Source organism: Talpa europaea (assembly GCF_964194135.1).
Source record: "Talpa europaea genome assembly, chromosome: 16".
NCBI classification, from domain to species: Eukaryota; Metazoa; Chordata; class Mammalia; order Eulipotyphla; family Talpidae; genus Talpa; species Talpa europaea.
In genome coordinates, this window is record NC_140084.1 from 41204467 (window position 1) to 41231202 (window position 26736).

The 26736-nt window shown below is 61.8% G+C and overlaps 3 protein-coding genes across 11 annotated transcripts in view; 1 reads left to right on the plus strand and 2 right to left on the minus strand.

Annotated features, from left to right (window-relative positions):
- The window catches only part of ACTN4 (actinin alpha 4), a gene marked incomplete at both ends in the record, with an annotated part of 65611 nt that extends 60374 nt beyond the window's left edge, over window positions 1-5237 (plus strand). For 2 of the 9 annotated variants that reach the window (XM_084257363.1, XM_084257364.1), the window contains 9 exons: window positions 301-409; window positions 515-655; window positions 730-912; window positions 1005-1139; window positions 1958-2137; window positions 2815-2961; window positions 3839-3919; window positions 4812-4970; window positions 5079-5237. In XM_084257363.1, the coding sequence (XP_084113489.1) occupies window positions 301-409; window positions 515-655; window positions 730-912; window positions 1005-1139; window positions 1958-2137; window positions 2815-2961; window positions 3839-3919; window positions 4812-4970; window positions 5079-5237 (1294 nt within the window). Of the gene's footprint in view, window positions 1-300; window positions 410-514; window positions 656-729; window positions 913-1004; window positions 1140-1957; window positions 2138-2814; window positions 2962-3838; window positions 3920-4196; window positions 4263-4811; window positions 4971-5078 lie in introns of all 9 variants that reach the window. The other 7 variants (XM_084257367.1, XM_084257368.1, XM_084257362.1 and 4 more) reach the window with 6 other exon arrangements.
- A 1569-nt stretch (window positions 5238-6806) lies between these two features.
- On the minus strand, window positions 6807-16711 carry CAPN12 (calpain 12; the record flags this gene model as incomplete). Its single annotated transcript, XM_084257600.1, has 21 exons — window positions 6807-6833; window positions 6924-6982; window positions 7073-7189; window positions 9388-9466; window positions 9679-9741; window positions 9825-9895; window positions 10220-10277; window positions 10664-10723; window positions 10818-10860; window positions 11080-11288; window positions 11499-11510; window positions 12275-12483; window positions 12565-12728; window positions 13356-13430; window positions 13503-13588; window positions 13663-13737; window positions 14414-14585; window positions 15296-15429; window positions 15572-15690; window positions 15864-15933; window positions 16475-16711. The coding sequence occupies 21 exons, from the start codon at window positions 16709-16711 to the stop codon at window positions 6807-6809; spliced, it is 2139 nt and encodes a 712-aa protein (XP_084113726.1).
- Window positions 16712-23602: 6891 nt separating this feature from the next.
- Window positions 23603-25676, minus strand: LOC311186757 (galectin-7-like). The gene is made up of 4 exons (XM_084257915.1): window positions 25659-25676; window positions 25201-25289; window positions 24286-24487; window positions 23603-23753 (listed from the first exon to the last, which is right to left on the minus strand). Exons 1-4 carry the CDS (start codon window positions 25671-25673, stop codon window positions 23640-23642), a joined length of 420 nt encoding a protein of 139 aa, XP_084114041.1. The 5' UTR covers window positions 25674-25676; the 3' UTR covers window positions 23603-23639.
- Window positions 25677-26736: the final 1060 nt, after the last annotated feature.

The following is a 26736-nucleotide window of genomic DNA, read 5'->3' on the forward strand; positions in this document are numbered from 1 at the left end:
GTGCCCTCTGCTCGACTGTCTTGAGGTGAAGCCAGCAGCCAGTCACGGGCACGGCTGAAGGCACTCTGGGCCCCGAGTTAGTTCACAGAGCAGAGCAGGTCACAAAGCAAATGAGCAGGACGACACCCCTTGCCCCTCAGTTACCTCCTCCCCTGAATTCCTCCTACCCTGGGTGCACTGGGCCAGAGGAGGGGGGACTGCTTACTAATGTCCTTAAATGTTGGTTCTCCTGACATCTGGGCCTGGGCACCGGGGGTGTTGGCTTCCCACTGGGTCTCACTGCCTCTCCCTTGCCCACAGCGAGCTGGATTACTACGACTCCCACAGCGTCAACACCCGGTGCCAGAAGATCTGCGACCAGTGGGACGCCCTGGGCTCTCTGACCCACAGTCGCAGGGAAGCCCTGGAGGTGAGGGGGCAATGCCACCTGCAGAGCCCCATGCCCCCACCCTTCACCCCCTCCCGCTCACCGGCTGACCTTCCTTCTTTGTCTCTGTGCCTCCCCACACCCCAGAAAACAGAGAAGCAGCTAGAGACCATCGACCAGCTGCACCTGGAATACGCCAAGCGGGCAGCCCCCTTCAACAACTGGATGGAGAGCGCCATGGAGGACCTCCAGGACATGTTCATCGTCCACACCATCGAGGAGATCGAGGTCCGCCCCCACCTGCCCTTCGTGTGGGACTGCGGGGGGGTCGGGCTGCCCCTCACTCCCTCTCCTCCCCCCAGGGCTTGATCTCAGCTCATGACCAGTTCAAGTCAACGCTGCCTGACGCTGACAGGGAGCGGGAGGCGATCCTCGCCATCCACAAGGAGGCCCAGAGGATCGCCGAGAGCAACCACATCAAACTGCTGGGCAGCAACCCCTACACCACCGTCACCCCCCAGATCATCAACTCCAAGTGGGAGAAGGTAAGCTTGGCCCGTCGGCAGGGCGGGGGCATGGCAGGGCTGGTTGGGCCTCGGGGGCCCCCTCCCTGACTGCCGGTGGAATCCCACTCCAGGTGCAGCAGCTGGTGCCAAAGCGGGACCATGCCCTCCTGGAGGAGCAGAGCAAGCAGCAGTCCAATGAGCACCTCCGTCGCCAGTTTGCCAGCCAGGCCAACATCGTGGGGCCCTGGATCCAGACAAAGATGGAGGTGAGGGCCGTGACTGGGCACACCCTCCTGGGGCAGAGTGGAGAATAAGCCCCCGAGCTCACCCGCCGGGAGCCTCCAAGGCCTGGTGGGGTTTGGAAGGCCAACGAAAGGATATGGATGGACGTGGCAGAGCAGAACAGAGCATTTCCGGCTGCGGAGTCAGGCAGCATGGCTTCTAGCTCCTCTGCTTCTAGCTCCTCTGCCCTGACCGAGGGCATGAGCCTGGCAGAGTTAACCTCTGCTCCTCTGTTCTCTCATCTCTAAGATGAGAATCCTCAGCAAATGCTCTCACTGGTGACTGTGCTGGCCACAAGAGAGCGCTGGGCACGCTGTGGCTGAGATGGTCCAAGCTCTGACTTTGGCACCTGCTCACTGCTGCCTCTCACACCCAGCCCCTTGCAGTGGTGCCCACCCACACTCTGGCACATGCAGCGAGCGGAGGGCCATCTCAAACCCCCGTCAAGCCTGGCACGCGTGGGCATCCAGCCTCCACCTCGGTGCCATCTGCAGAGTGGGAGCCAGGTGTGGGTGCTGGTGCTCAGGAGCCCCAGTTCTGAAGTCAGCCAGGCCTGGACCCAGAGCTGACTGCAGCTCTGACTGTGGTGGATCACCCTCTGGGGAGGCCTGTCTGCAGATGGCCTGCTGGCCCCGGGGGCCAGGGAGCTCAGCGTGGGCAGGGGCAGGCTTGTCAAGCATTTGCACGGACGCTTCAGGAGGGGGGCCTGGGTAAAGGCCCCAGGCTGGAGGGTCCCCGGCCCTGGGATGGCTGGTCGTGGCTGTGAGCCTACCAGCCTCCCCCAACGGCCTCTTCCGTGCAGGAGATCGGGCGCATCTCCATCGAGATGCACGGGACCCTGGAGGACCAGCTGAGCCACCTGAAGCAGTACGAGCTGAGCATCGTGGACTACAAACCGAACCTGGACCTGCTGGAGCAGCAGCACCAGCTCATCCAGGAGGCGCTCATCTTCGACAACAAGCACACCAACTACACCATGGAGGTGCGCAGGCTCCCTTCCCCCTGCTCGGGCGGCGCGGGGCAGCTCTGGCCAGACTCCCTTCTCCCACGGCTGGTGCCCAGGAGGGCAAGTGCCTGTTGCTTCCTCTCTGACCAGAGACCACATCAGAGGGTTCCACGCTTGTGAGAACTGGGTTGCTGCCACTGCTCCATCACCATCGTGAGCACCCGGCACAGGCTGGTGCAGGGGAGCTGGGGGTGCTGCTGCTGCCCCCGCCGGGGCGAGACAGTGTCAGGACCGGTGGCGGGCAGACTGATAGCACAGAGCTGTGCGTGGTGGCAGTAACTGCACCGTGCACGTCCACTGACCTCCCCCCCACACACATACCCCAGATCTCCCCAGAAAGTCAGTGGTTATACACACCCAGCAAGACTCTTGCAATTTCAGGGGCGGGTCCAGGTTGGCACAGGTCCAGGTCCTGGCCTCCAGGCCATCACGGGGACATAGCCTGGTGGTGTGGACCCTGCTGGTTGGCGGAGGCAGCACCGCCACGTCTGTGTCCCTGTGCAGATGCGGACGGGGTGCGTGGGGCAGGGCTGTGTGTGCGAACACTGGGGGCACCTGGCTTGAGGTTCCCTTGTGCCCCCACCGCGTTGTGAGGAGAAGACAGCTCCGTGCCCCTCAGGTGGGCAGAGCCCTCATACCCTCGCTCCCCCCAGCACATCCGCGTGGGCTGGGAGCAGCTCCTCACCACCATCGCCCGCACCATCAACGAGGTAGAGAACCAGATCCTCACCCGCGACGCCAAGGGCATCAGCCAGGAGCAGATGCAGGAGTTCCGCGCCTCCTTCAACCACTTCGACAAGGTGAGCGCCCTCTGCTGTCTGGTTCTTCTCTCCCGCCGCCCTCCCGTCCTGCCCTCGTCTCCATGTCTGTGCGTGTTCACAACACAGTTGCTGTGCATCAGCCACCACTCGCCGGGCTGGTGGGGCCTCGGTCACCGAAGGGGTGCAGAGGTGCTTCACCTTGATCACAGCTCCCCACAGAAGGAGAAAACGGGCTCCCAAGCCCTACTTCTGGGACTGCGTCCTTGACAACCTGCCAGGGAGACCCTGGGACAGGCTAAGTCCTGCATAGCTGAGATCAGAGACCTGGCTGGTGACCGTGGTACACACACGCTCTCACACACACTCTCATGCTCACACTCACACGTGTTCTCAGCTCTGACTTGCTGTGGCAGCCCCTTGAAGGGCCCTGAGGACCTGCGCTGGGCCCACCCCACTGGGCCTGATATGTCAGCTGCCTGACTGCTATGGGCAGGACCGTGAGCCTCAGCTCTGCAGTTAGGCAGGGACCCTGACACCCCAGGAAGTCCGCAGGGTGGAGTGCAGTCTCCTCTCCCACCCCAAATCCTGGGGGGGGGAGATCCCTTCCCTTCTCCAAGTCCTGGGACTCAGTCCTTAGTGTGGTACCACTCAGCTCCGGGCCCTGCTCTGGCCCAGAGGAGGCAGTGGGGGCCTCTGACTGCGCTACAGTCCCCCTGGTCAGAGACCCACGCCCCTCACCTGCTCCACCTGCCCCGGCCATCACCTTGTCCTCTCGTCGCCTCTAACGCTGTGTTTCCCTCCCCCGTGTGTCCCCTCCCCCCGCCCTCTGCATGTGACCCTGGCCCCTCTCCCAACCTGCACCCGCCGGGTCTCCACACCATCCCTCCCACACACCTGCCTCCGGACGGCCCGGCAGGACCACGGCGGGGCGCTTGGGCCGGAAGAGTTCAAGGCCTGCCTCATCAGCCTGGGCTACGACGTGGAGAATGACCGGCAGGTACGCGCCCCAGGGCCCCAGCGGACTGTGGCATTAACTGCTCTTCTCTCTCTCTCCTTCTCTCTTTCTGTTCCTCCCTCTTGCCATTCCACCCCTCGCCATCGTGTCTGCCATTTCACCGGCGCTCTTGCCTCCTCCTGCCCTGTCTCTCGGACACCTTCCCCCTTACCTGATCTCGGCCGCTCCCACCACTGTCCTGTCTCCCCGCTGTGCACATGGGGCGGCCCCTCTTGCTCCTCTGGGCCTGGCCTCCTGCTGTCCCTGCGTCCTCGAGCAGAAGCAGACAGGCAGCATGGACTCCGATGACTTCAGGGCTCTGCTTATCTCCACAGGATACAGCCTGGTATGCGGCCTCTGCCTCCCCTTGCTGCTGCGCCTCTCCTCCCTCCTCCTCGTGCCGCCTCCCCCTCCCTCACCGCCTCCAGAGTTTCCACGTCCTCGTCCTCGGGGACACTCCTCCGCCAGAGCAGCCTCGCCTCCCCTCTGCTGCACTGCTGGCCTGGGGTCCCTCCGATGACTCCCTGAGCCTCCCACCTCCTTTCCTAAAAGCTTCCAGAGAGAGGGGGTCAGTCCTCTGGCTCTCCCCGCCTTTTCTCTCTTTCTCTCTTTCTCTCTCACCCTCCCTCCAGAGCTAACCTGTGAGCCTAGGGCTGAGGAGCAGTAGACCTATTGGACACACACCCCCAACTCCCCACTTCCCCAAAATGTGGGGGGAGCATGTGGGGCGGTTGGCCGGGGAGCGGAGGCCCTTGGAGGCAGGCTGGCACCGGGCGGGGGCACTGAGGGCGGGCCTGCTCTCCCGGCTCGGTCCCCTGGAAGAGCAGCACCCGCGGTCCAGGCCCCACCTGCCGGCCCCCCTCCAACGCTGTCCCCACTCACTCCCGCCTCGCAGGGGGAAGCCGAGTTCAGCCGCATCATGAGCGTGGTTGACCCCAACCACAGCGGGCTGGTGACCTTCCAAGCCTTCATCGACTTCATGTCCAGGGAGACGACTGACACAGACACGGCCGACCAGGTCATCGCCTCCTTCAAGGTCCTGGCGGGGGACAAGGTGAGCGAGACGCCGTGGAGGCGCTGGGGACCGGGGCGGGGGGGAACTGAGGGGCTGGGGGTGCTGGTGCGTGAGGCAGTGGCCAGAGTCCTGCCCTGCCGCCCCCAGAACTTCATCACAGCCGAGGAGCTGCGGAGAGAGCTGCCGCCCGACCAGGCCGAGTACTGCATCGCCCGCATGGCGCCCTACCAGGGCCCCGACGCCGTGCCCGGCGCCCTCGACTACAAGTCCTTCTCCACGGCCCTGTACGGCGAGAGTGACCTGTGAGGCCCCCGCCGGAAACACCCCGAGCAACACCCTCATCACAGCCTCCCGGTGGGGCTGGGAAACTCTTCTGCCCCTCTCCCCGCTGGGGGACCTCCCTGGTCCAGACCCCCCCGACTCTGTATCTATGCAAAGTCCTCTCTTAGTCCTTGTGGGGGGTGGGGGGTGGGCAGGGAGGGGCTGGGGCAGGCTCTCTCCTCCCTCTTCGGTGGTTGGCCAGGAGCTTCTGGAGCCCCCCAGGTAGGGGCGAGGGAACCCAGCGCGGTCAGCTCTCTGGTCCGGTAAATATGTATGATGTGTGGTCGTTTCTGTTAGCTGTGCGGAGGGAAGTGGACCCCCGCAGCAGGCAGGTCCTCTCCGAGCCCTGGAAATGCTCTCCACACCCTGTCCCTTCCTCTGCCCGTGAGGTCCGTCGTGGCCTCCCACATCCAGGCCAAAGCCCTACGTGCCTTGTCCAGGAAGAGGGCGCCCAGCAGAGGGCGCCCCAGCCACCCGCCAGGATAGAGGACCTGCCCCGCCTGCCGCCCGCGGCTCCGCCCCTCGCCCCGCCCTCGTCAATAGGTGCAGCTCCGCCCCCTCCCGCGGGGGGCCCCACCGACCCGCCCACACCAGCCCCACTTTGCTTTGTCTGGACTTGCATATCCCATATTTCTAGGGACCAAAAAAATAAAAATAAAATAAAAACAACAACAAAAAAAGCAAAAATAAAAAACCACCAAAAAAAACAAAAAAAAAATTTAAAAACTTTCAGAGAATTACTATTTACTTTATTAATTTACGGATTTATTATATAAATATATATTCACCTAGCAACGTATCTTTGCTGCCTCTTGCTCTCATAATGAAGACGTAGCTGACGGCCGCCCCCCCAGCTGATGTTCTCTGGCTGTTGGCTTGTAGGGTGTGGGTCTCTGGGGGCCCTCCTGGGGTGCGGAGGGTGGGCTGCTGGCCTGGCTATTAGTTGCTGGTCTTACTCCCCTCACCCCCTTTTTTGAGTGTATTCTGATTTTTTTTTCTGGTTTCTGGGTAAACCACCCTTCTGGGGAAGGAAATAAAACACGTATAATATTTTTAAGAAGGACTCCTGAAGCGTCCGCTCTTTTTCTCGCCGGCGTCAGGGCGATGGCAGGGCACCTTTCCAGGGCCAGGCCAGGCGCGGGCGCCCGTAGCGTGTAGGAAGAAACACGGGCTCGTGGGCACCCTTCCGAGCCAGGCCCGCTTCTCGCACCTGGCATGGACTGTCTCGTGTAGCCGGTGCAAAGAAGTGCTGTTACCTTCCCCTCTGCAGGTGAGGCGAGCAAAGCACAGAGAGGTGCAGTGATTTGCCCAGTGTCGCCCAGCTGGTGAGTGGTGGGGCCAGAGGTCACGCCAGGCAGGCTGGCTCCGGAGCCCATGCTCTGAGTCGTGGCCAGAGCATCAGCCCCCTGCCAGGCAGGGGGGTGCAGGGGTCAGAGGAGGGTGGTTTGCTCAGATCCCCCACCATGTGGAGTTAACCCGGGTCAGGTCGGGGAGGGGAAAGATGGGCCACGGCAGCTCTCCGGCCTCTGGCAGCAGCTGGTCCGTGCTGGGCTCCTAGGAGAAGGTGGCCACCTCCATCCACTGGCGAGAGAACACAGCGGGCCTGAGGAGGCAGTGGGGGCCCCCCCCCCGCCGCCTGCCCGCACCCCTTTCCCTCCAGCCCAGGCTCACCTGGCTGTGCGTCAGGCAGACCACCCCCTCGCCCCCGAGCAGGTGCTGGCTGAAGTGGCCTGCGCAGAGGGGCAGAGTGAGTGCCAGCACCCCAGACCCCTGCCGTGGGAGCCCCTCCCTCTGCCCGCCAGTGCTGGAGCGGCACTCACGGAAGATGCAGGTGAGCTGGGCTGCGCAGGACACGAAGCGCTCAAAGTCCACGCGCAGGCGGCTGTCCCGGTAGCGGCTCGTGAGCGTCTGGGTCAGCTGGTTGTTCATGTGGAAGCCTGGGGGAGGCTGCCTCTGAGCCCGGGCCGCCCCCGTAAACCCTGACTCCCGGGGAAGATGCTGGGCACCTCAGGGGCCTGTTCCCACCTCCAATCCCAGCCATTGGCCCCCGGCGACTCCTTCGCTTTTGGGGGACTCAAGTTTTCCCACCTGTCAAGGGTGACTATGGCAGCCCTGACCCCAGAAGATGGGGGCCGGTGTTCCCTGTAGGGCTCTCGGCACAGGGTAGAGAACGTTTCTGTCAGACCCACTCAAAGGCAATTCCTTCATGCTCCAGCCAGTTTCTAGTGTTTAGAAATCGTCTCGGATGAGGGCTCTCCACATGGGCTATTAAAAGCCGAAACCAGTGGGTGCTCTTCCAGGTCGGAGCTGACTGGCGGAGGCTCAAGGTCTCCCGTGCCGGAGAGACACTGTTCTGGGGTCGTTACATGGGCTTCCGCCACCTCCGGAAGCCCATCTCCGCCCCTGCTCTGTGCGTCCCTCCACTTAACACCCAGCATGTGCCCCAATGTGGCTGGTCTGAGGTGCCGCCAGCTGTCTTGAGGTCAGGCCTGCAGCCAGATCCTGGGCCTCCCGTAGGTCACTCCCTCTGACCATCACCTGTTGTCTAGATGGGGGTGGAAGGCTGCTGTGCGGGGGCCTCGCACAGAGGAGGTGGGAGGGCCCGGGAAGGAGCTAAGCGCCCCTCAGCTGTCCGCTCTAGAATTCCTGTCTGAGAAAACTGAGCGCCACCTCCATCGCTTTCCCTGTGCTGGCCCGTGTGGGTCCTGCCTTTTGTTCCCAGTACTCGTGAAACCCCTCTCGGTCTATGGGCCCTGGTGGCCTTTGCAGCCCACACCTCTTGCTCCTCTGCATGGACTTTGCCCCCTTCCTACTCGTCTTGCACTCCTCCTCCAGGAAGCCCTCTCAGACACCCCCAGCAGGCAGCATGGGGCACCTCCTCTGGGCCCCCAGGGCCGACCATTCCGGACTGTCCCTGGACTGGTAGTCGTGTGAGGTCACCTGGGCCCGGAGCAGAGTGGGTATGGGCCGAATGCTTGTGGAGCAGCTTCTTTCTCCTGCCCCACCCCAAGACTGCCTGCCTGTTCCTGGGCCTCCAGGAGCTTGCGTCCCCTGGCCCCTCCCGGACACAGCAGCACCTCCTCTTGCCAGTCAGCTCCAGCCCCCAGCACTTGCCTCCTGCTGCTCCTCACACTTGACAATATTTGCAAACACGCAAGTCCTCAGGCAGCCTCACCAGCTTTTCCTCTCTGACCATCCCCCTGGCCCCCAACTTGGCTCCATCCACACAGACCCCTGCCCTCAACATGCCAGGTGCCCGTCCTCATCGCCACCACTGGGTGTCCTGCGCCCTCAGCTCCTGCCACACCAGCCTGCTCGTGCACACACTCCCACCGCAGAGCCTCTGCACGGGCAGGTCCCTCTGCAGGCTCTTCCCCAGCCCACTCAGGCTCATGCCCTCCCTCAGGTCTTTGCCCAGATGTCACCTCTCTGCCTCCATCTCCCCTTTTCTGGGCTTACACATTCCTGGACATTTAACCTCCCTTGGGGTCCCCCCCTGCACTTGGCAGTGGCAGAAAGAGTGGGGGTGCTGGGAGTTTCATGTCTACCCCAGCGCCCTCCACACAATCCGGGGCAAATTACACTCAGACTTTCCCGACTTGCTTTGGGGCCCAAGAAAAGCATTGCTGGGTCCTTATCAGGGTGTTGGGCGCCCACACAGATGGCACAGGGTAGACCTCCCTCTCCTGGAAACATTCAGCCTCTCGGCTGAGGCTCCTGGCCGCCTGTCTCTGGCACAGAGGCTGTGTGTGCGGGCACAGAGGCTGCCTTCCCCGGGCCAGGCCCTGTGGGGGCTGCTCCCCGCCACTCTGTGGGTTGGCCCCCTTATGGGGAGGGTAAGAGAGGCTCTGGGAGGTAGACTCGTGCCAGGGCCACCCAAGGAGTAAGCTGGTAGTTAAGGGATCCAGGACGTTCTCCCATGATGCCCTGGGGCCAGGCTGCAGCCATCAGCTCCCAAGTCCACCCCTTCTCCTGTCCTGAGGGTCTCCAGTGGGCCCCTCAGTCCCTGTCAAGAGCCGACTACGAGCTGAGGTGTGGGTCTTGTGGATGGACGCAGACGGGGGTGCTGGGAGGGACTCTAGGAGGGCGGAGTAGGAGGGGCGGCAGCCCACGGCCCCCGGGCCTGTGTCCACACCTGCCGCGCTCAGGGCCAGCCGCAGCTCGCAGGAGTTCATGGTCCCGGATGCGTCCTCGTCAAATTTGTCAAATGTGGCCTGGAGGGAGGTGCGGTCAGCCCAGGACAGAGCCATGCTCTCCACCTCGGCCCTACTGAGCGGCCCTGGAGGCTCCACAGGGCGGTGCCTGGGCAGGGCTGTCCCAGCAGCTCCATCCACGCGTGGTGGGGTCCAGTTCCCCCTCCCCTGGGGCCTGGCTGGCCCACAGCACCTGTGTCCCGGTTAATAAAGGTGCATCGCCCCGCACTCACCTGCCACTTCAGGAGGAGGCCCCAGAGCTGCTGGAAGTGGTGCAGGGCCAGGCTTTGCCCATGCTGAGGATGCGGCATCGGGTTAGGTTCAGGGTCCCCAGAAGGAGCCCCCAACACCCCACCCTCCCTACCTAGGCCCATCATACCCCAAAACAGCGCAGCAGCTGCTCACAGGTTCTGAGCCCGATTTCTCTGGGAGTCCGGTTGGGGGACCTGGCTACAGGGGGAAAGCCAAAAACCCAAACCCGCCCATCCCTGCACGTTGGCCAGCGTTGCAAGCGGCCTGGATCGCGTCCCTGTCTTCCAGAAGCTGAGGCTCAGAGGCCCAGGTTTCTGCTGGAACCAGCGGAGCTGGCATTTGAACTCGGGGAGCTCCATCCCCTGCCTTTCCCTTAGAGGCCCTGAGTGGCCGTGAGTCCTGCCTGAGGACTTGGCGGGTGGGGAGCACTGCCAGGCGGAGCACTGTCTCCCCGCTCTGAATGCCACAGCTTTGTGGATTAACACACAGGCTCTGTTGGGGTCCCCTGTGGTCCCGACTCACCAGGCTCCAGGATAATGCTTAGTAAGATATGGAGCTGAAAGGCGCTGAGTTCTTCCTCCTGGTCGAGGAGAGAGCCCTCGGTGAGGCCCCGCCCGCGGCCCACCCTTCTGCAAACCGCTCTGGGCCCCCCGACCGGACCCCAGAGTAGGCGACTGGGCTGCAGGACCCCAAGGCCAGGCGGCAAATGACCTGCTGGCGGAAGGAGGTTCAGAGCAAGCGCCAGCAGGGCCCTTAAACGCCCAACCGACTCTGTGAGAGAAGGTGGTCCTGGCACAAGTTCAGACTGGGCAAAGGCCCTGAGGCAGCCAGAGTTGTCAGCATTTTGAGGAAATAACGGTGATGAGGGGGTGAGGTGGGGTTGAGTCGTGTTAGCGAAAAGAAAATGAGACCTCCAGGATGAGGGGGGCCTAGGACACCCCTCAGCCCTGTCTCTCCCTTGCTCACCTCTCCTGCCAGCTCCTGAAACAGGTGCTCCAGCCCCAGTTCCAGGGGAGTGTAGGGGATCTGCGGGGTGGGGGAGTTTAGTTCTGGCCTAGAGGGGCCCTCAGTCTTTGCCTTCCCCCCACTTCTTTCGCCCCCCCCCCCAGCAGCCCCTCACCGCCAGGGCTTGCAGGTCTGCGCTGATCACGTCATCAATCTCCCTGCAAGACCAAGAGGAGGGAGAGGGGCTGATCACCCCGCTTGGGGCTGTGGAGCTGGGGGGGTCCTCTGCTGAGGAATGGGGTGGGTGGGGTGAAGGGGGCGTGTCTAGGCAAAATCGTGAGGGTCCCGGGGGTGGGGTGGGGTGGGGCCAGCAGGCCTGCGGGACCCCCAGCCTGGCCTGGGGACGGCCCCGAGGCCGAGCTGGGCCAGGGGCTCACACGGCGGTGTGGCTGCGCTCCGAGAAGATGCGCAGCGTGAAGTCGGCCTCGTCGCCCGGGCGGGTGGCGCTGGGCACCACCAGGTAGTGGCCGGGGGGCAGGCGGCAGCGGCGGGTCACGTCGCGGCGGGCGCAGAAGGGCGAGCGGTCGGCGCGCAGCAGCTTGGGCAGGAGCTCGCGGCTGCGCGGGGAGTCCCAGAGCTCCAGCAGCTGCGGGCCGGGGCGGCGTGAGCAGGCGCCCCACTGCGCCCCACTGCGCCCCGCCCGACCCGCCGCCCCACCGCCCCCGGAACCCCGTCCCCGCCCTGCAGTCCACCGCGCCCCGAGCCCCGCCCGGAGCCCGCTGCGCCCGGCGCGGGCGTCCAGCCCCGGCTCGGCTCAGGGGCGCGCGACTCTGGGAGCCGGTCCAAGGGGACCCACCTCCTCCGGGATCTGTGAGGAGAAAGAGCCAGGGCAGTCAGGGGGAGGCGGCCACCCCCGTTTTCTTCCCTGCCCCCGCCCTTCCGCCCCTCCCCGCCCCTCCCGCTTGTACTCAAGCGCCTTCCTGCACCTTGATCCCTCCCTGATCCTCAGCCCCGGCTTTTCTGCCTCCTTCCTGACATCTGTCCCCTCTGCCCTTCTCCGCCTCTGTGCCCTTCAGAACCCCCAGTCTCCGGGCTCCCCCCTCAGCTCGCTCTGCTTTTCTCACCCTCAGCCCCCTTCCTGTAGTCCCGCTGTCTCCCCGCCCCTCCTCCCCTGTGCTCCCCGTCCCTCCTCACCTATGCACCCCGTCCCTCCTCACCTGTGTTCCTGCCCCTCCTCACCTGTGCTCCCCATCCCTCCTCACCTGTGCTCCCCCGTCCCTCCTCACCTGTGCTCCCCATCCCTCCTCACCTATGCTCCCCCATCCCTCCTCACCTGTGCTCCCCCATCCCTCACCTGTGCTCCCCATCCCTCCTCACCTATGCTCCCCCATCCCTCCTCACCTGTGCTCCCCCATCCCTCCTCACCTGTGTTCATGCCCCTCCTCACTTGTGCTCCCCTGTCCCTCCTCACCTGTGCTCCCCCATCCCTCACCTGTGCTCCCCATCCCTCCTCACCTGTGTTCATGCCCCTCCTGACCTGTGCTCCCCATCCCTCATCACCTGTGCTCCCCCCACCCCTCTTCACCTGTGCTCCCCCGCCCCTCCACTGCCTCTGTTGCACCTGGGGCCTACCTGGAACACGTTGAAGCCCACGGAGAGGTATGTGAGGCCCTCGGCCCTCAGGCAGCGCCGGTTCCGCTGGATGAGTGACAGGAGGACCGTGCACTTGGGGGTGCGGCCCCCTCGCCCCCCGGCGGCCCCCCAGGGCACATCATCCTCGTCCTCCTCCTCATCAGGTTCCAGCAGCGTCAGCCGGAACTGGGGATTGATCCAGAAGGTTTCTGGTGTTGGAGAAAGAAATGGGGTTACCTGGACTGCGTCAGGCCCCCTCGCTCGCCTCTCAGAACCCCTCAAGGTCTCACCGGAACCGGGCTGGCTTCCGCCTGAGTTGAAGCCGCGCACCCAACGGCCTTGAAAGGTGTGGATGTGCCAGCCACCTCCGGCCGGCTTGGGGCCCAGCACTTCGGGGCTCAGCGAGCAGATCTGGACCGTGTTGAAGTGGCGGAGGAAGTCCTGCAGCTCCATCCTGGACAGTGGCCAGCGGTCAGCCCCAGCGCCGCCCCACTCTCCCAAGCAGCTCAAGCCCCAGGAGTGACCCCCAAGTTACAAAGCTCCCCCAGTTTCTTAAATAGTGCCCGTAACCTTCCAATCCTCCAATAATGCCATGTGTCAGGAAACGACCCCCAGATCAGAGCCCTCCAGGCTGCCCAGGTTCCTCAAGTCCTCAGAAATGCCCCCCAAGGAGCCCAGATCCACAGATGCCCCCCAAAGAGCCCAGATCCACAGATGCCCCCCAAGGAGCCCAGATCCACAGATGCCCCCCAAATATTGTCAACTTGCCTTCCGTCTCCAAGGAGCCCAGATCCACAGATGCCCCCCAAGGAGCCCAGATCCACAGATGCCCTCCAAATATTGTCAACTTGCCTTCCGTCTTCACCCCTCTGAGGATCACTGCACCCCAGCCTTCTCTAATATTAGCACTGACTCTTCCTCACCTCCCCCAAACAGAACACCCCCACATGACCACCTAGGGGGACGGCTTTTCCCTAAAGGGCCCGCCCCATGAGCTCCTGCCCCTGCGGCCCTTCAGACAGGATTCACCACCCCCGCCCCAGCCTCGGCCCCTTCTCCAGGCCAGACAGACCCAACTCACCAGAACTCACCGTCCTCCTTTTTCACCAGCAGGGCCTCCCGCCACTCGGTGGGGAGCGCGTCCCAGCGGGAGCAGCTGGGGAGACTGGGGTGTGAGGGGTGGGCAGGTGGGGCCGACCCCCCAGCCCCCAGCCCAGACCCATCTCACCTGTCGCTCCAGGGCCCGCTCCACTCCACTCGGCCCCACGGGTTCCGCAGCCGCAGCAGCCGCACCTTGCTAAAGCCCAGGAGCAACTGAGGGCGGCGGGTGAGCGGGGGTAGCGCCCGGCACCTCCCCCCTCTGCCAGCCGGCCCCTGGAGGTGCCCACCTTGTGCGTGCCCGTGACTGAGTAGGCGTGTCCCTTCACCAGACCGTCTTCTGTGCGGTACTCGCCCCGGTCACTCTGGGTGGAGGAGAGGGCATGGGGAGGCCACGGTGGGGGACCGGAGGGAGCTGCTGCTCTGTCCCCCACCCTGGATCTCCTGCCATCAAGGCAGGGTTCGAGCAGAGCACCTGACTGATGGCACAGGGGTCAGGGGTCAGGGAGGGCATGACAGTGGGTGAGTGAAGGTGAGAGGAGTAGAGAGGGGGAGCCGCGATAAGACACAAAAATAGATGGAAAGAGGAAGCAGGAAGAGGCCGAGAAGCAGGCCAGAATCAGTGACTGAGTTAGAATCAAAGAATGAATATGTGATTGCATCAAAGTTGAACACACAGTGCAAGCCGAGCCTTTTTTTTTTTAACCACACCTCCCCACCCCACCCCTTGCTGGCCTCTCATAGGTGGGAGGTACCTGCAGTTATGGGGGGGCTTATTGCACCCGTGAGGGGAAAGTGTGCCTGGGAGTGATGCTAAGCCAGAAGACTAGAAAAATACATTTACAACATCCTCTGAGCACCTGGATCCAGCTGTGCCTGAAGCTGGTGAGTTATGACAGCAAATACATTTCCTTTTTCCTTGCTGGGGTTTGATCCGCGAGAGAGTAAGCTGATGTGAAAGCACAGGAGGACACAGGACACCCCCCACCCCAGTCCGTTGTGATTGGTCCGCGTGGGGGTCTCCGTGGAAATTTGACTCACCAGGGCAGTGGCACCCACGAGAGACTCTTTGAGTAGGGCATGGCGCAGGAGGGTGAAGAGGCCGGGGGTGTCCTGCCCCCTCAGGTACAGCACCTCGCCCACGCCACCCGTGAAGTCCACGAAAGCCTCGTTCATGTGGCCGCCTTGCATCACTTCATAGGAGCCGTGCAGCCTGCGGGAGGAGGGCGGGGCTGGGGTGCCTGAGGCATGTGCAAGCAACTCAGACAACCCCTGAGATCTGGGGTGAGGGCTCTGTCTCTGAGGGTGGGGTCCCAGGGACCATCCCTGGAAATTTCAGACTCTCAAGGTGGAGGACAGTGGCGGCCTCTGGAAGCCCTTGGAAACTGGGCCTGTGGTCTAGGGCCCGGGGAGGGCTGTGTGAGCAGCCTGGGCGTCCTGGCCACTGTGTGAAATGCTGAGTCCCAGGAAGATGGCTTCTTTTGGGAGTAACCTTGCTCTGTCAGTGATTTTGGAAGCCCCAGGATGGGGACAGAAAGACTGGAGCACCTCAGGGATGACACCCAGGATTTTGCGGGTGCTTTGCATTCCTCATGGATCGGGAGAAATTGGCTACAGTTATAGGGGCCTGAGGAGATAATGTTAGCTTCGGTGGCTCTGGCGCCTGGTGCACAAGGCTTCAGGCTCCTGGAGAATCTGGCGTCTGGGAGTGTCTCTGGGAATGTTTGGTGTGAAAGGCGGACGGGGAGTCTTAGTGATTGGGAGGGACGGTGTGACGTTAGGGCCCCGGGGGCTGTGGCTTGGTCTGGGGTCCCTGGCAGGATGTCTAGAGGGTCCTGGAAGTTAGGGGCCTACGGTCGCCTGTAGCTCGGGGCCTCTGGCTGGGATACGCGGGATACAGCCGGGGGTGGGGTGGGTCCTTACTTGGCGTAGGCCTTTTCTAGGAGGGGGGCCCAGAACTCGTTCCGCTGTTCCGAGCGCACGAACATCAGCTTCCCGTCGCGCACCGGCAGCCTGTCGTCCACCACGACGTCAATCCAGCGGCCGAACTGCCAGAGCTGGCCGGACAGGGGCAGGCTGGGGCTCAGCTTCCAGCCCTGACCCTGCCCTGACCCCGCACCTGCCCAGGTCCCAGAGTCCAAGGCACATCCGGGTCACTGTGGGGGAAACTGAGGCATGAACAAAGGACTCGCGCTTTACCTGGAAGTGGAAGACACCTGCGTAGCCTTCGTGGAAGCCCTGTCCAGGCGGGACGACCCGGTACAGGAGCCGGGGGTACAGAGTAAGGGAGGCAGCGGCCGCGAGCAGCCAGCAGTTACCTGGGAGGAAAGGCTAGGGTTGGGCAAGGATGGAAAGAGGGAGACTGAGACAGGGGAGGAGAGACGTGGGGGGGTGGGGGGGTGAAGGGCAGGGAAGTGGGGGTCGAGGGTGAGGCTGAGGGACCCAGCTGCGGCTGCAGGTCTGAGCCTGAAGGAGGGGCCGGCGGCCTCACCCAGTCTCCCCTGGCACACGTCTGTCCGGCTCATGTCCTCACAGATGAACTGGGGCTCGGTGCAGAACTCCTGGGGGTGACGGGGGAGTGCAGGCCTCAGCCCAGGAAAGGGAGCGAAGGAGCAGCTGGAGGTCAGATGGCGGGTCCCCGCCTGCCCTCACTGCCCCGGGGTAATGAGCGCCTCCGACCCACCAAAGGCTTGTAAAGCCGCTGTGCGGGCGGCCGGCGTCCTGGGCTCCCTGGGCTCCCTGGGCTCCCTGGGCTCCCTGGGCTCCCTGGACCCAGGATAGCTGAGCCTGCTCAGAGTCCACCTCACAACAACCCTCCTCCCCCAGACTCAGGAGTCCAGCTCCCTAAGCCCATCTTCTCTCAGACCCAGGAACCCAGCCCCCCACTTTCTCAGGCCCAGAACTCCAGCCCCCCATCCTCTCCTCCCACAGACTCAGCAGCCCAGCCCTCAGCCCCGTCCTCCTTCAGATCCAGAGCCCAGGTCCCCCAGCCCCTCCTCCCCCAGACCTAGGAACCTGCCCCCCAGCCCTCTCTTCCCACACACCTAGCCTCCGGCACCCCCTCCACCCGGCCCCCAGCCCCACCCCCCAGCCCCACTTTACATGGGGCCTCATCCATTTCACCCCTTTGGCCTTCTCTGAGTCTGGCCCCAGCAAGTCATAGCCAAGGGCATCAGGGCCGGCAGGGAAGTAGGGGTCTCGGAACAGGATCCCCTCACTCAGGCAGGCTGCTCGGATGGCTTCGTAGCTCTGGCCCCGAAAGAGCTTCGGGCCCTTGGCTTCAGGCCCTGCCTCCTCGTTCACCAGCTGGATGATGACCCTCCCGCTGCCACACGCCATCTGGACTCTGCGGCTGGCGGGGTGGCCCCGGGCCCTTTAACCTCCTGAGTCACGGGGGCGGGGCCTCCCCACCATCTGAGTCCTGCTGGGGGTCTTTAGGCAGACAGGATCCTTCCCTTGTTAATACTAATTGATGGTTTGGGGTGCCGGGGAGCAGGGACGCCTCTTCAGTGGTTTCCTCCCCAGGGCGTGGGGCCTTCAGTTGTGGCCAGAGTAGCACCTTAATGGGCTTGGCCAGCAGCAGGAGGGAAGGTGGGCAGAGCTGAGGGAGGACCGCCCGCTGCTGTGGGAGTGCCCAGAAGGAGGTCATGTTGGGGGGGCCGTCTTCTGTGTCTGTCTGTCTCTGCCTCTCTGCCTCTTGGTGTGCCTGTTCCTCTGCACCTGTCTGAGTGCCCCACTGCCCAGCTCCACCTCTCTGTCCTGGTAACTCCTCCATGCCCTCAGGCCGACCTTCCACTCTCAGTGGGGGTGTCTGGCAGCCCCCACCTCGGTAGCACCCTCTGGCTTCCTTCCAGTCAACCAAGAGGTGTTGTCTGAGCCCCAGCTGCAGCCACTACAAGGGACTTGTAAAACAGATTTTTTTTAAAGATTTATTTATTTATGCATACAAGAACTGGGGTACAGGCCAGAGGTGTGGGGGGTGAGAGGACTCACCAGAGGCAGGGGCAGAACAGGCAGATTGATCGAAGTACCCTACTGAGGGGAGCAGCGGGTGAGACAGGAGAGGTCTGCTGCGCCATGTGGGTAGCTCCCTGGCCGGGGATCGAACTCGCACTGCAGTGGTTGCAGACAGCTTCATAGGTTGCGTCTCAACCCCTTGTGCCACCAGGGAGGCCCAAAACAGATTTTCTTTCTGTAGAATTGTCACCCCCTCCCCAGTGTGAGCAGGTGACAATATGTATCAACATGTACCAGGTTGGGAGCCAGAGGGCCGGGGTGGCCTGCCCCTTAGAACTGTGTGCCTTGGCCAGTGGCTGAACCTCCCTGTGCCTGCGTCTCCTCGTCTCAACAATGGACGTCCCGCTCGAGTGCTCTCCTGGAGGGCTGTTGTGAGGCCAGAAGCCCAAGCGGATGAGCTCAAAACAGGGTGACACATGTGGGTTAGGACCTCATCCTGCCGTCCCACCACCACCCCCTGTCGCCTCTGCTTCTTCCCCGTCACCTCCAGCGTCCAACTATGTTCTGCAAATTCCCACCCACGAGGTCACAGCCCTCTCCCCTTTCTTTGCCCCAAAGTACCACTACTAGGGGGAGGGAACTTTTCATAAAACCTGATTGTCCTCTGGCAGGGACGTGAACAGATCGCGTGGCCATGCTCCCCGCACCCTGGCCGCCATGTGGGGGAGCCCCGGCCAACCCCCGGCTCCAGGGGCAGTCCCCTTGATGGTCACCCCCCACATCACCTCTTTTATGGCCAGGGTCCCACCATGCTTTCCCAGGTGACTGGTGCTTTGCGAGTGCAGCCCTCCCTACTTCTTTTTCTGGAAGCGGCGCCCCCCATTATATTTCGGGTGTCGGTGGTCCCGCAGGGCCCTGGAAGGGCTGGCTGCTCCCGCGAACTCCAGGGCCGGCGCGTCGGACTCGGATCAGCCAATAGGAGCGTCGCAGCCTCTGGCCACACCCCGCGGGACCAGGATTAGGATTTCTTTTTCCCTGGGGCGCAAAGCTGGGGCGCTGTAGCGCTGGGGCGCTGAGGTTCAGGGCGGCCAGCCTCTGTCTCGGCCACATTGGCGGGAGGCCCTGCCCGAGAACGAGGACAAGGCGGGATAAAGCAAATCAGGAGATGCGGAGACTGACAAGACCGCCAGGAGCTTCCAGGCCCTCCGTTTGGATGTCCAAAAGGGGCCAAACACTCCTGTCTTTCCCCCTTTTTATTATTTGTTTTTTGTTAGAGTCGCCGCCAAAGAAACCCTTCCCATCTCAGCTGGCATGATTTCTGCTGCCATGGACCAGCCCGAATGTCTAGGACATCAGCCCCCCACGGAGGAAGGGACCCCACTCAGCCTTGGAGTAAGGGAGGGCTGCCAGCTTAGCAGGCCCCACCCCGCCTCCCTACCTAATGGGCAAAGTGTTCCTGCATTTGAGCCATCAGAACAATGGTTCTGCCTAAAACACTCTCAAGGAAACCGAAAGACCCAGTCCCCAGGGGAGAGCAGGTGTTTGTTACACTCACAACAGCAAATGCTGGCTGTCTATCAAGGGCGTCCTGTGATGGCCACAGGCCCTGTTCTCAGCGCCTCACAAACAGGATCCCATTTGGTCCTCGCCTGAACCTTGAGAGAGGTGTCTTAGCAACAGCTGCTGTAGCCAAATACCACAGACTGGGGGTGGGGTGGGGTGGGGTGGGGAGGGCCTAAACAATGAGCACCTATTTCTCAGTGCTGGCGAGTCTCAGCTCCGGGTGCTCGCATCCTCATGGTCTGCTGAGAGAGCTGTCTTCCAGGCTTGTGGATGGCAGCCTTTCCCCGGTATCTTGCTATTGTGGGCTGGGGTGGGGTGGCAGGTGGAGAGAGCCCTCTGGTGTGTCTTCCTCTTATAAAGGCAGTCACCCCATCATGGGGACCCCACTCATGATTTCACCTAAAACTATCTCACAAAAACCACCATCTCCAAATACCAAGATATTGAGAGCTGGTGCTTTAAAATATGAATTTGCCTTTGGAGTGGGGGAGACACATCAGTCTGCAAGAAGATTTTACTGATGAGGAGACTGAAGGGGACAGAGAAGTTGTGTGTTTGCCCAGGTTCTTGCAGTGGCAAGAGGAGGATTTGCATCAGTGGGCTGGGTTACTGATTCTACTGCTGCATCTCAAGGGGTTAGTACTCAGAATATAGAAAAATTTCTGTAAGTAAACAGCAGTTGACTCACTAAACTGTGGGCAAAAGACATGACATGAATAAGCTAGCGCAGAATCAATGACCAATAAGCATATGAAAACAAGCTCAGCTCAGCTAATTAGACCATGTGCATAGCATTGTAGCCACTCGATTTGGAAAAAGAAATCTGAAAATTCCAAGTGTTGGCAGGGATGTGGACAACAGAATGGCTGATGGAGAGGCGGGAGTGGGGGCAAACACTGTGGAAGACCAGGTGGCATTGCTCAGTAAATGCCTACCCCATGCCTACCCCATGACTCAGCCATTCCACTCCCGGGTCTGTTTAACCTAAAGGAACGCAGGTACCTGAATTCCAGGAGACACGTGCAAAAATGTCCAAAGCAGCCAGGCTTGTGATAGTAGAGAAGAGACAATTCAAATAGCTGTTGTGAACAAAGTGAGGCGCTAGTACTCTAGCCATTCATGGGAAGGCGACACAGATTACACTGGCTGAACTGCAGCTGTGATGTGGCTGAATCTTAGAAACAGGATGTTCAGGGAAAGAGGAAACCTCGGGAGAATGCCCATAAGACGCTGCTCTGAAAAATGTATTTTTCATTTCAGAAAATACAATACTTAAATAAAAGTAGACATGATGGTTGGGTGCATCCCCGTAACCCCAGCACCCAGCCTCACCCAGCAGCTGTGAACTCAGGTTCAGCCTCACACCTCACCCTGCCCCACCCCGCTGGAATAATTTTGAAGCAAATTCCAAACATTTCTTCAGTAAATATTTCAACACATGTCTCTAAAAAACAAAAGCTTTCCAATCATAACCTGAAAACCATTGTTAGACCAAGGAAATGAATCATTCTTTAATATCATTAAAGATATTTGGTGATACCCACCTTTTTGATGGTCTCATAAATGTCATCAAATTTTAGATTTCACTTGAATCAGGAACTAAAGAAGGTAGGTTCGCTGCCATTGATGGATAGGCCTCTTTTTATTTTTTTAAGATGTATTTTAATTATGCATACAAGAGCCAGGGTGTAGGCCAGCGGTGCAGGGGTGAGAGGATTCACCAGAGACAGAGTGGGGAGCAGAACAGGCAGATCGACTGAAATACACTGCTGAGGGGAGCAGCGGGCGAGACAGGAGAGGTCTGCTGCACCATGTGGGTAGCTCCCTGGCCGAAGGATCGAACTCGTGCTGCAGTGGCTGCCGATAGCTTCACAGTGCTGAGACTTAGCCCCTTGCGCCACCAGAAAGGCCCTTGACATAACTCTTAAATCCTTTTTTTTCCATCCTATATTCAATGTGTGGGGTAGGGAGGAGTCTCTTTTTTATTTTTTCCTTTACAACATTTTGCTGAGGATCATGAGCATTTTCCTGGAGTTTCCCAGCCTGCATCTGGCTGATGCGCCCTCTAGTGGCACTGAGCCCACGCCTCTGTCTCCCGCACTCCCTGTGAATGGACATTTGCAGCAAGAAGCTTCACCACCGCAGGCTCAGTGTTTTGGTGGATGACCCTTCTAGGAGGTCTCAGCATTTGGGATGTAAGAGCAGCTGCTCACCACCTACAGCCATGAGTGGGGGATTGCACCCCGATGATGTTCTAACGCTATCAGTTGATCCCCACCAGTGGTTAGATCGTAAGGGACACTTTCCCTTATCTGCCTTGAGTTGTCCTGAGATTCATACAAGGCAAGAGGATCGCTTGATTAGTTTCCTTTTTGACCACTGTCCTGAGCGTTGCTTGTTTATGAAATGTCTGTGTGTATGTCGGAATTCCTTTTGCAAATTCTTGTAACATGACCTAGCAGGGAGGTTGTCTGGGGGAGACAGTTGCCTCCAGTTCTCAGCAGAACGGAAGCCTAAACACTGCTGAGCTGGTTTAAGCCGATTCACATCAGGGGTGGGTGAGCCGGAAGACGAAGCCCCCCAGAGGGAGCTGAGCTGAGGTTTGACCAGCCTGGACCAGTTGGAAACAAGCACTCTTGGGATTAAGGGCAGGAAGAAGGGACAAAAACAGCCCCATAACCTGTTCCGTGAGTCCGATGAAGTCCCTGCAGGCTGTCCTAGGTGCTCTGCACTCACCTTCATAAAAGGTTCACTTGAGGTGAACTTGACCTCCTCCTTGGGGCCATATACAGTTAGCCCTGCAGCTGCAGTCAGTGACTTGACTGACACAGGATCACTCAGAGCTCTCTGGGTTTCCTGCCCGTGAAAGAGGAAGGCTTGCCAGATTCTTACACACCATTCGAACAAGGGTGGGAAGTGTCTGAAATATTCTGGCGAGCATGGCATGCTACCAATTTCACAAAAACAGCCCATGCTAAGCCCCCACCATGCTCATGAGTAAGAAAACCTGTCTCGAACATTCATCATGCTAATGAATGAAGTCTGGTGTTTCGCAAATAGTTGAAGCTCTTTTTTTTAAGATTTATTTTTATTTATTTATGCATACAAGAAGTGGGGTGTAGGCCAGAAGTGGGGGGGGGCAGGGAATGAGAGGATTCACCAGAGAGAGTGGGGAGCAGAAGAGGCGTTCTACTGAAACACACTGCTGAGGGGAGTAGCAGGTGAGACAGGAGAGGTCTGCTGTGCCATGTGGGTAGCTCCCTGGCCCGGGATCGAACTCATGAGGCAGAGGCTGCTAACCCCTTGCGCCACCAGGGAGGTCCAAGAGGGGATCCTTCTAACCCCATTTTATGAGGTCAGCAATACCCTGATCACAAAAACATGGGGGGACACCACAAAAAAAAGAAAGAAAGAAAAAAGAAAGTGACAAACCAGCGTCTCTGAGGAACAGAGATGCAGCAATAGCGGTGTCCCCCGGACCCTGCACTCCCCCTCGGGCCGAACCAAGGAACCCCCGGGCGCCCCGGCGCGGGAGCGAAGGCCGCGACGCCGTCCGGCCACCAGGGGGCGCCGTGCGCCCAGCGCGGCGGGGCTCGGGCGGGGCCGCCGCTCCTGCGCGGCGGGACCTTCCCTGCACCTGGGGCCCCAGCGGGTGCTGAGCTGGGGCGCTGCCCCCCGCGGGCTCCCCCGGGGGAAGCGCCGCGCCGCAGGCAGGCTGCGAGCTGGGGTGCCGTCTGGCCGGGCATCTCTCTCCACCCCCGTAATTACGTGGCGACACCGACCCGGCGGGAGCGCCGCGCCCCCTCCTCCTCCCGAGCCCCTCAGGTAGGACGGGGGGCTCGGGGCCGCGGGGTGAGCCCCGGCGGGAGAGTGGGCGTCGGGCTGGCGCGCCCGCGGCCCCTCGCGCCCCCACCGGCCTCCTCGTGCGCGTCCGCCCCGGGGCGCGGGCGCCTGTCGGGCGGGGAGGGCGCGCCCCGTGCGCTTCCCGGCCCCACCCCGCGAGCCGCGTGCTGGCTCCCCGAGAACGCGAGGGGGCGGTGAGCAGGAGGGGCGCGCACCCCCCTCGAGGTTGGAGTGTCCAAGGGGACAGATGGGTGGGGACACGTCCCCTGCTTGCAGAGGGGACGGTCTGGAGGCCGGAGATGGGGGTCAGGGGCGGGGGAACGACTAAAGCGTCCCTGGAGCCCCCCCAAACTTCATGTGCTCTCCTCCGAGCGCCGGGTGCGGCGGGAAGAGGAGCGAAGACCCCCCAGCCCCCCCAACCCTCCACCCCCGCCCAAGCAAGGCGACCCTCCCTGGGCGCCCAGGGCAGGAAGCGCCCTCGGAGATGCCGGCGCGCTCGGCTCCCCACCCCCCTTTTTTTTTAAGTTTTATTTATTTATTTATACATGCACTGGATACAGTCAGAAGCGCGGGAGGGTGAGAGAATTCACCAGAGCCAGAGTGGGGAGCAGAGCAGGCAGAAGGACCGAAGCACACTGCTGAGGGGAGCAGCGGGCGGCAGGAGAGGTCTGCGCGCCATGTGGGACCCTCCTCCGGTGGCCGGGGAGCAGCCGGGGATCGAACCGGCGCCGCAGAGGCCGCGGGCAGCTTCGCAGCCCAGCGCGCAACCGCTGCGCCCCCGGCCCGTCTGCTCCCTTTGACCCGCGTCCCAGGTGTGCACGGAGACGGACGCGCTGTGAGGCTCTGGAAAACTTTATTTCTCCCCCGCCCCCCAAGTCCCCGGGCCCCCTCGGGCGGGGCGGGCTCAGAAGATCTTGACGGACTCCAGCTTCACGTCCCCGCCCACCTCCAGGACGCGCACGCGGGCGGCGGGGATGCGGTAGCGGAAGTGGTGGTACTCCTGGTCCCCCACCACGGCCTGCGGGGAGAGGCCCGGTGAGGCGCCCCCCCGCCCCCCCACCCCGCTCCCCGGGCGCTGACCTCTGGCGGGGCCTGTCCGAGCCCCCGCGGAGGGGGGGCGCTGGTCACGTTATCACCTGGACTTCGGTGACCCCGTCCCCTGCCCAAGCCCAGACTAAAGTGGTGAACGGCCTGGCGAGGGGAGCGTCTGCAGGGGCCCCGCTAGACTGGGCGTGTTTCTGGGTGGCGTCTCCCGCCCCAGCCTTGCCCCCACCCAGCCCCAACCTCTCCCGGGAGAGATGAGGGAGCAGGGCGGGGCTGGCTCGTCTTCAGGCCTCCCTGCCAGGCCCACACCCCTTTGGGGCACTTGGCTCAGGTGCCTGGTTCTTGCCCCCCACACACCTGCCCTTCTGGAATTCTGGGACGTGACTGGGGATGCCCTACCCTCGCCCCGTGGCTCTGCCTTCCACCCACCTCCACCGGGGCGGGCGGCTCCCTAACTGGCAGGTGGGGCCTGGCCCTTGGCTGCCACCCCTGTGGCAGAGACTCACCTTGAAGCCATCTTGGGTGGCGATGAGGAGCACCTCGAAGGGCTGCCCGCCCTGGAAGGGGATCCCCCTGCCTCGCTCCTCCTTGCCCCAGGTGCCCTGCTCCAGGGAGTTGAAGACCACCGTGGACTCGTCCAGTCTGGGGTTGAAATGCAGGGCGGCCTCGCTGTCCTTCTCATCGCTGCACAGCAGGTTCACGTAGAACCTACAGGTGGGGGCCAGAGAGGTGCCTCAGTGGACCTTGGGGGCTGAGACCCACCCACCCTGAGTTGGGGCCATGGACTGGGGTGCCCCAGAGTAACCCCCTAGCAGGACCTGGGCACGTTGCACCATGTGGAATAAGGGATCGGGGCCTGGTGGCCAGGGAGCCCAGGTCCTTGGCGGCCAAACACTTATTAGGGGACTGGACCCCCCACCTGGCAGGGTCACTGTGCCGTGACCTGAGTTCCCCTATTTCCAAACGGTCTGGAAGTTGCCAGAGTCGTGGCCAGTGCTCCCAGATTCCCAGCGCATCCCCAGTTCCCAGAGGACTGACAGTACTGGGGCCCCATCCGGTCATATAACCTGGGGCCCCGGGACCCTGAGGTTCTAGGCTCAGGCGGTCATAGGACTGATCACCAAGACTTCCCAGACAACCAGAGCACCTCCAGATCGCAGGGCCTATTTCTAGAATTCTTCGGGCTCAGAAGGGAAGTTAGAGGACTACAGCAGGAACTCTGAGATTGCCCTGGAACCCCCAGATTCTTAGGGAGATGTAGAGACCCCAGCTACACAGTCAGTGGGCAAATTAGCAAAGACATCAGATTCCAGAAGGGCTTGTGTAGCCAGCGTATTCCAAGACCCTGGTGCCCGCCTCTTAGGCTGAGACTTCAGGGTCAGATGAAATTCGGGAACCACCCGCTGGGCCCCGAGGCTCACCTGCTCCCCTTGTCAGGAATGATGCCCCGAATTCGCATCACGTTGCCCGCTCGGATGCCGTCAGGCAGTGAGGTCTTGTGGGGTACGTTCTGCAGGAGCAGAGATGGGGGGCCCACAGAGTGAACCAGGGGGACAAGAGAGAGAAGGAGGTTGGGTCAGCCCCCGGGAGAAAAGGACCAGGACCAGGATCAACACCAAGCAGAGAGAAGAAAGAGCCGCTAGGGAAAGAGCTGGGGAGGGGAGCAGAGGATCTCAACGCAAGAATCCACAGAGGGGAGCCAAGAGGCTGACACCCCGGGGAGGCGAGAGCCTGGGAGAGTCACCCAGCAGCCACAGCCCACACCCTCTGCAGACACCCCAGCCACAGTGGACCCCGGCCAGGCCCAGCCCCTCCCCGAGTCAGCTCCAGCCTGGGGTTCTTGCCCCTGCTTAGCCTCAGCTCCCGGCCCCCCGCTCACCGAGCTCCCTGCCATGGCTGGGCGGGACAGGCAGCATGCGGAGGGCGAGGCTGCGCGGCCTTAAATAAAAGTGGGGCCAGGTGTGGCCGGTCCTGCTGACTCACCAGCCCTTTCCACGCCCACCACCCACGCCTGGAACAGACAGCAGCCTGGGGCCAGGCTGGCATAGCACCCGCTTTGGGGGGGCCTCAGATCCCCCCGGCTGAGGGCTCCCGGGTGCACACCCCTCCTTTGGGGTATCTTAAAAGGACAGGCTTATTAGGGAAGGAGAAAGAAAAAGAGGCACCTGCACAGTCACAGGTGGGTGAGGCCCCATTTTTTTAGTGAAAATTGGGGCCGAGAGACCAAGCAGGCGGCCGGGCCCTCTCCCCGCAGGCTGCACTTGCTGCCTAAAGCTGGGCTGAGCCTCCGTCCAAGCCCCAGTTGAGGCAGCTCCTGCCTGCGGTGGCCGCAGCTGCTTTTTCTCCTTCTCCTCCTTCTAATAAATCTGTCCTTAAAAAATTTCCAAAAACCCAACACCCCCAAAACCCAGTCGATGTTTCTGTCATGTAACATGCCGTGGCAACAACAATCATCACCCAAAAGGGAGCCCCTGGGGCAGGATTTGGGCTGAAGGTCAAGGCCTCATCCTTGGGGCCTAGCGCAGCGCCTGGCACACAGGAGCTCAGGGAAGCCGGGCAAGAGGGAACAAAAGATTAAAGCCGCCACTCACTGAGCCCCGGCTCTCCAGGGACAGGCAGAGAGGGGAGCACCGGTCACCCCATTTTACAGGCAAGGAAGCTGAGATCAGAAAGGGGCGGGCCCCCAGGGTGCACAGCCTTGTCTCCAGGACTCTGCAGGGCTCACGATTCTGGGTTCCGTGACGCCCTGGGCTCTGGGCCCTGACTGTCTCCCCGCGCGTCTTCGCCTTCCGTGGCTCCTCTCTAGTGAGTCTCCTGATCCGCCTCCCACAGCTGCTACCGCCTCCCGCCCACGGTGGGTTTCAGGACAAGGAGGTGGAGTGGAAGGGAGTCCTCAGCCCACCCCCAGACCAAGGAGGGGGCATGTGGGCTCTACAACCCCAGACTGGGCATCCAGA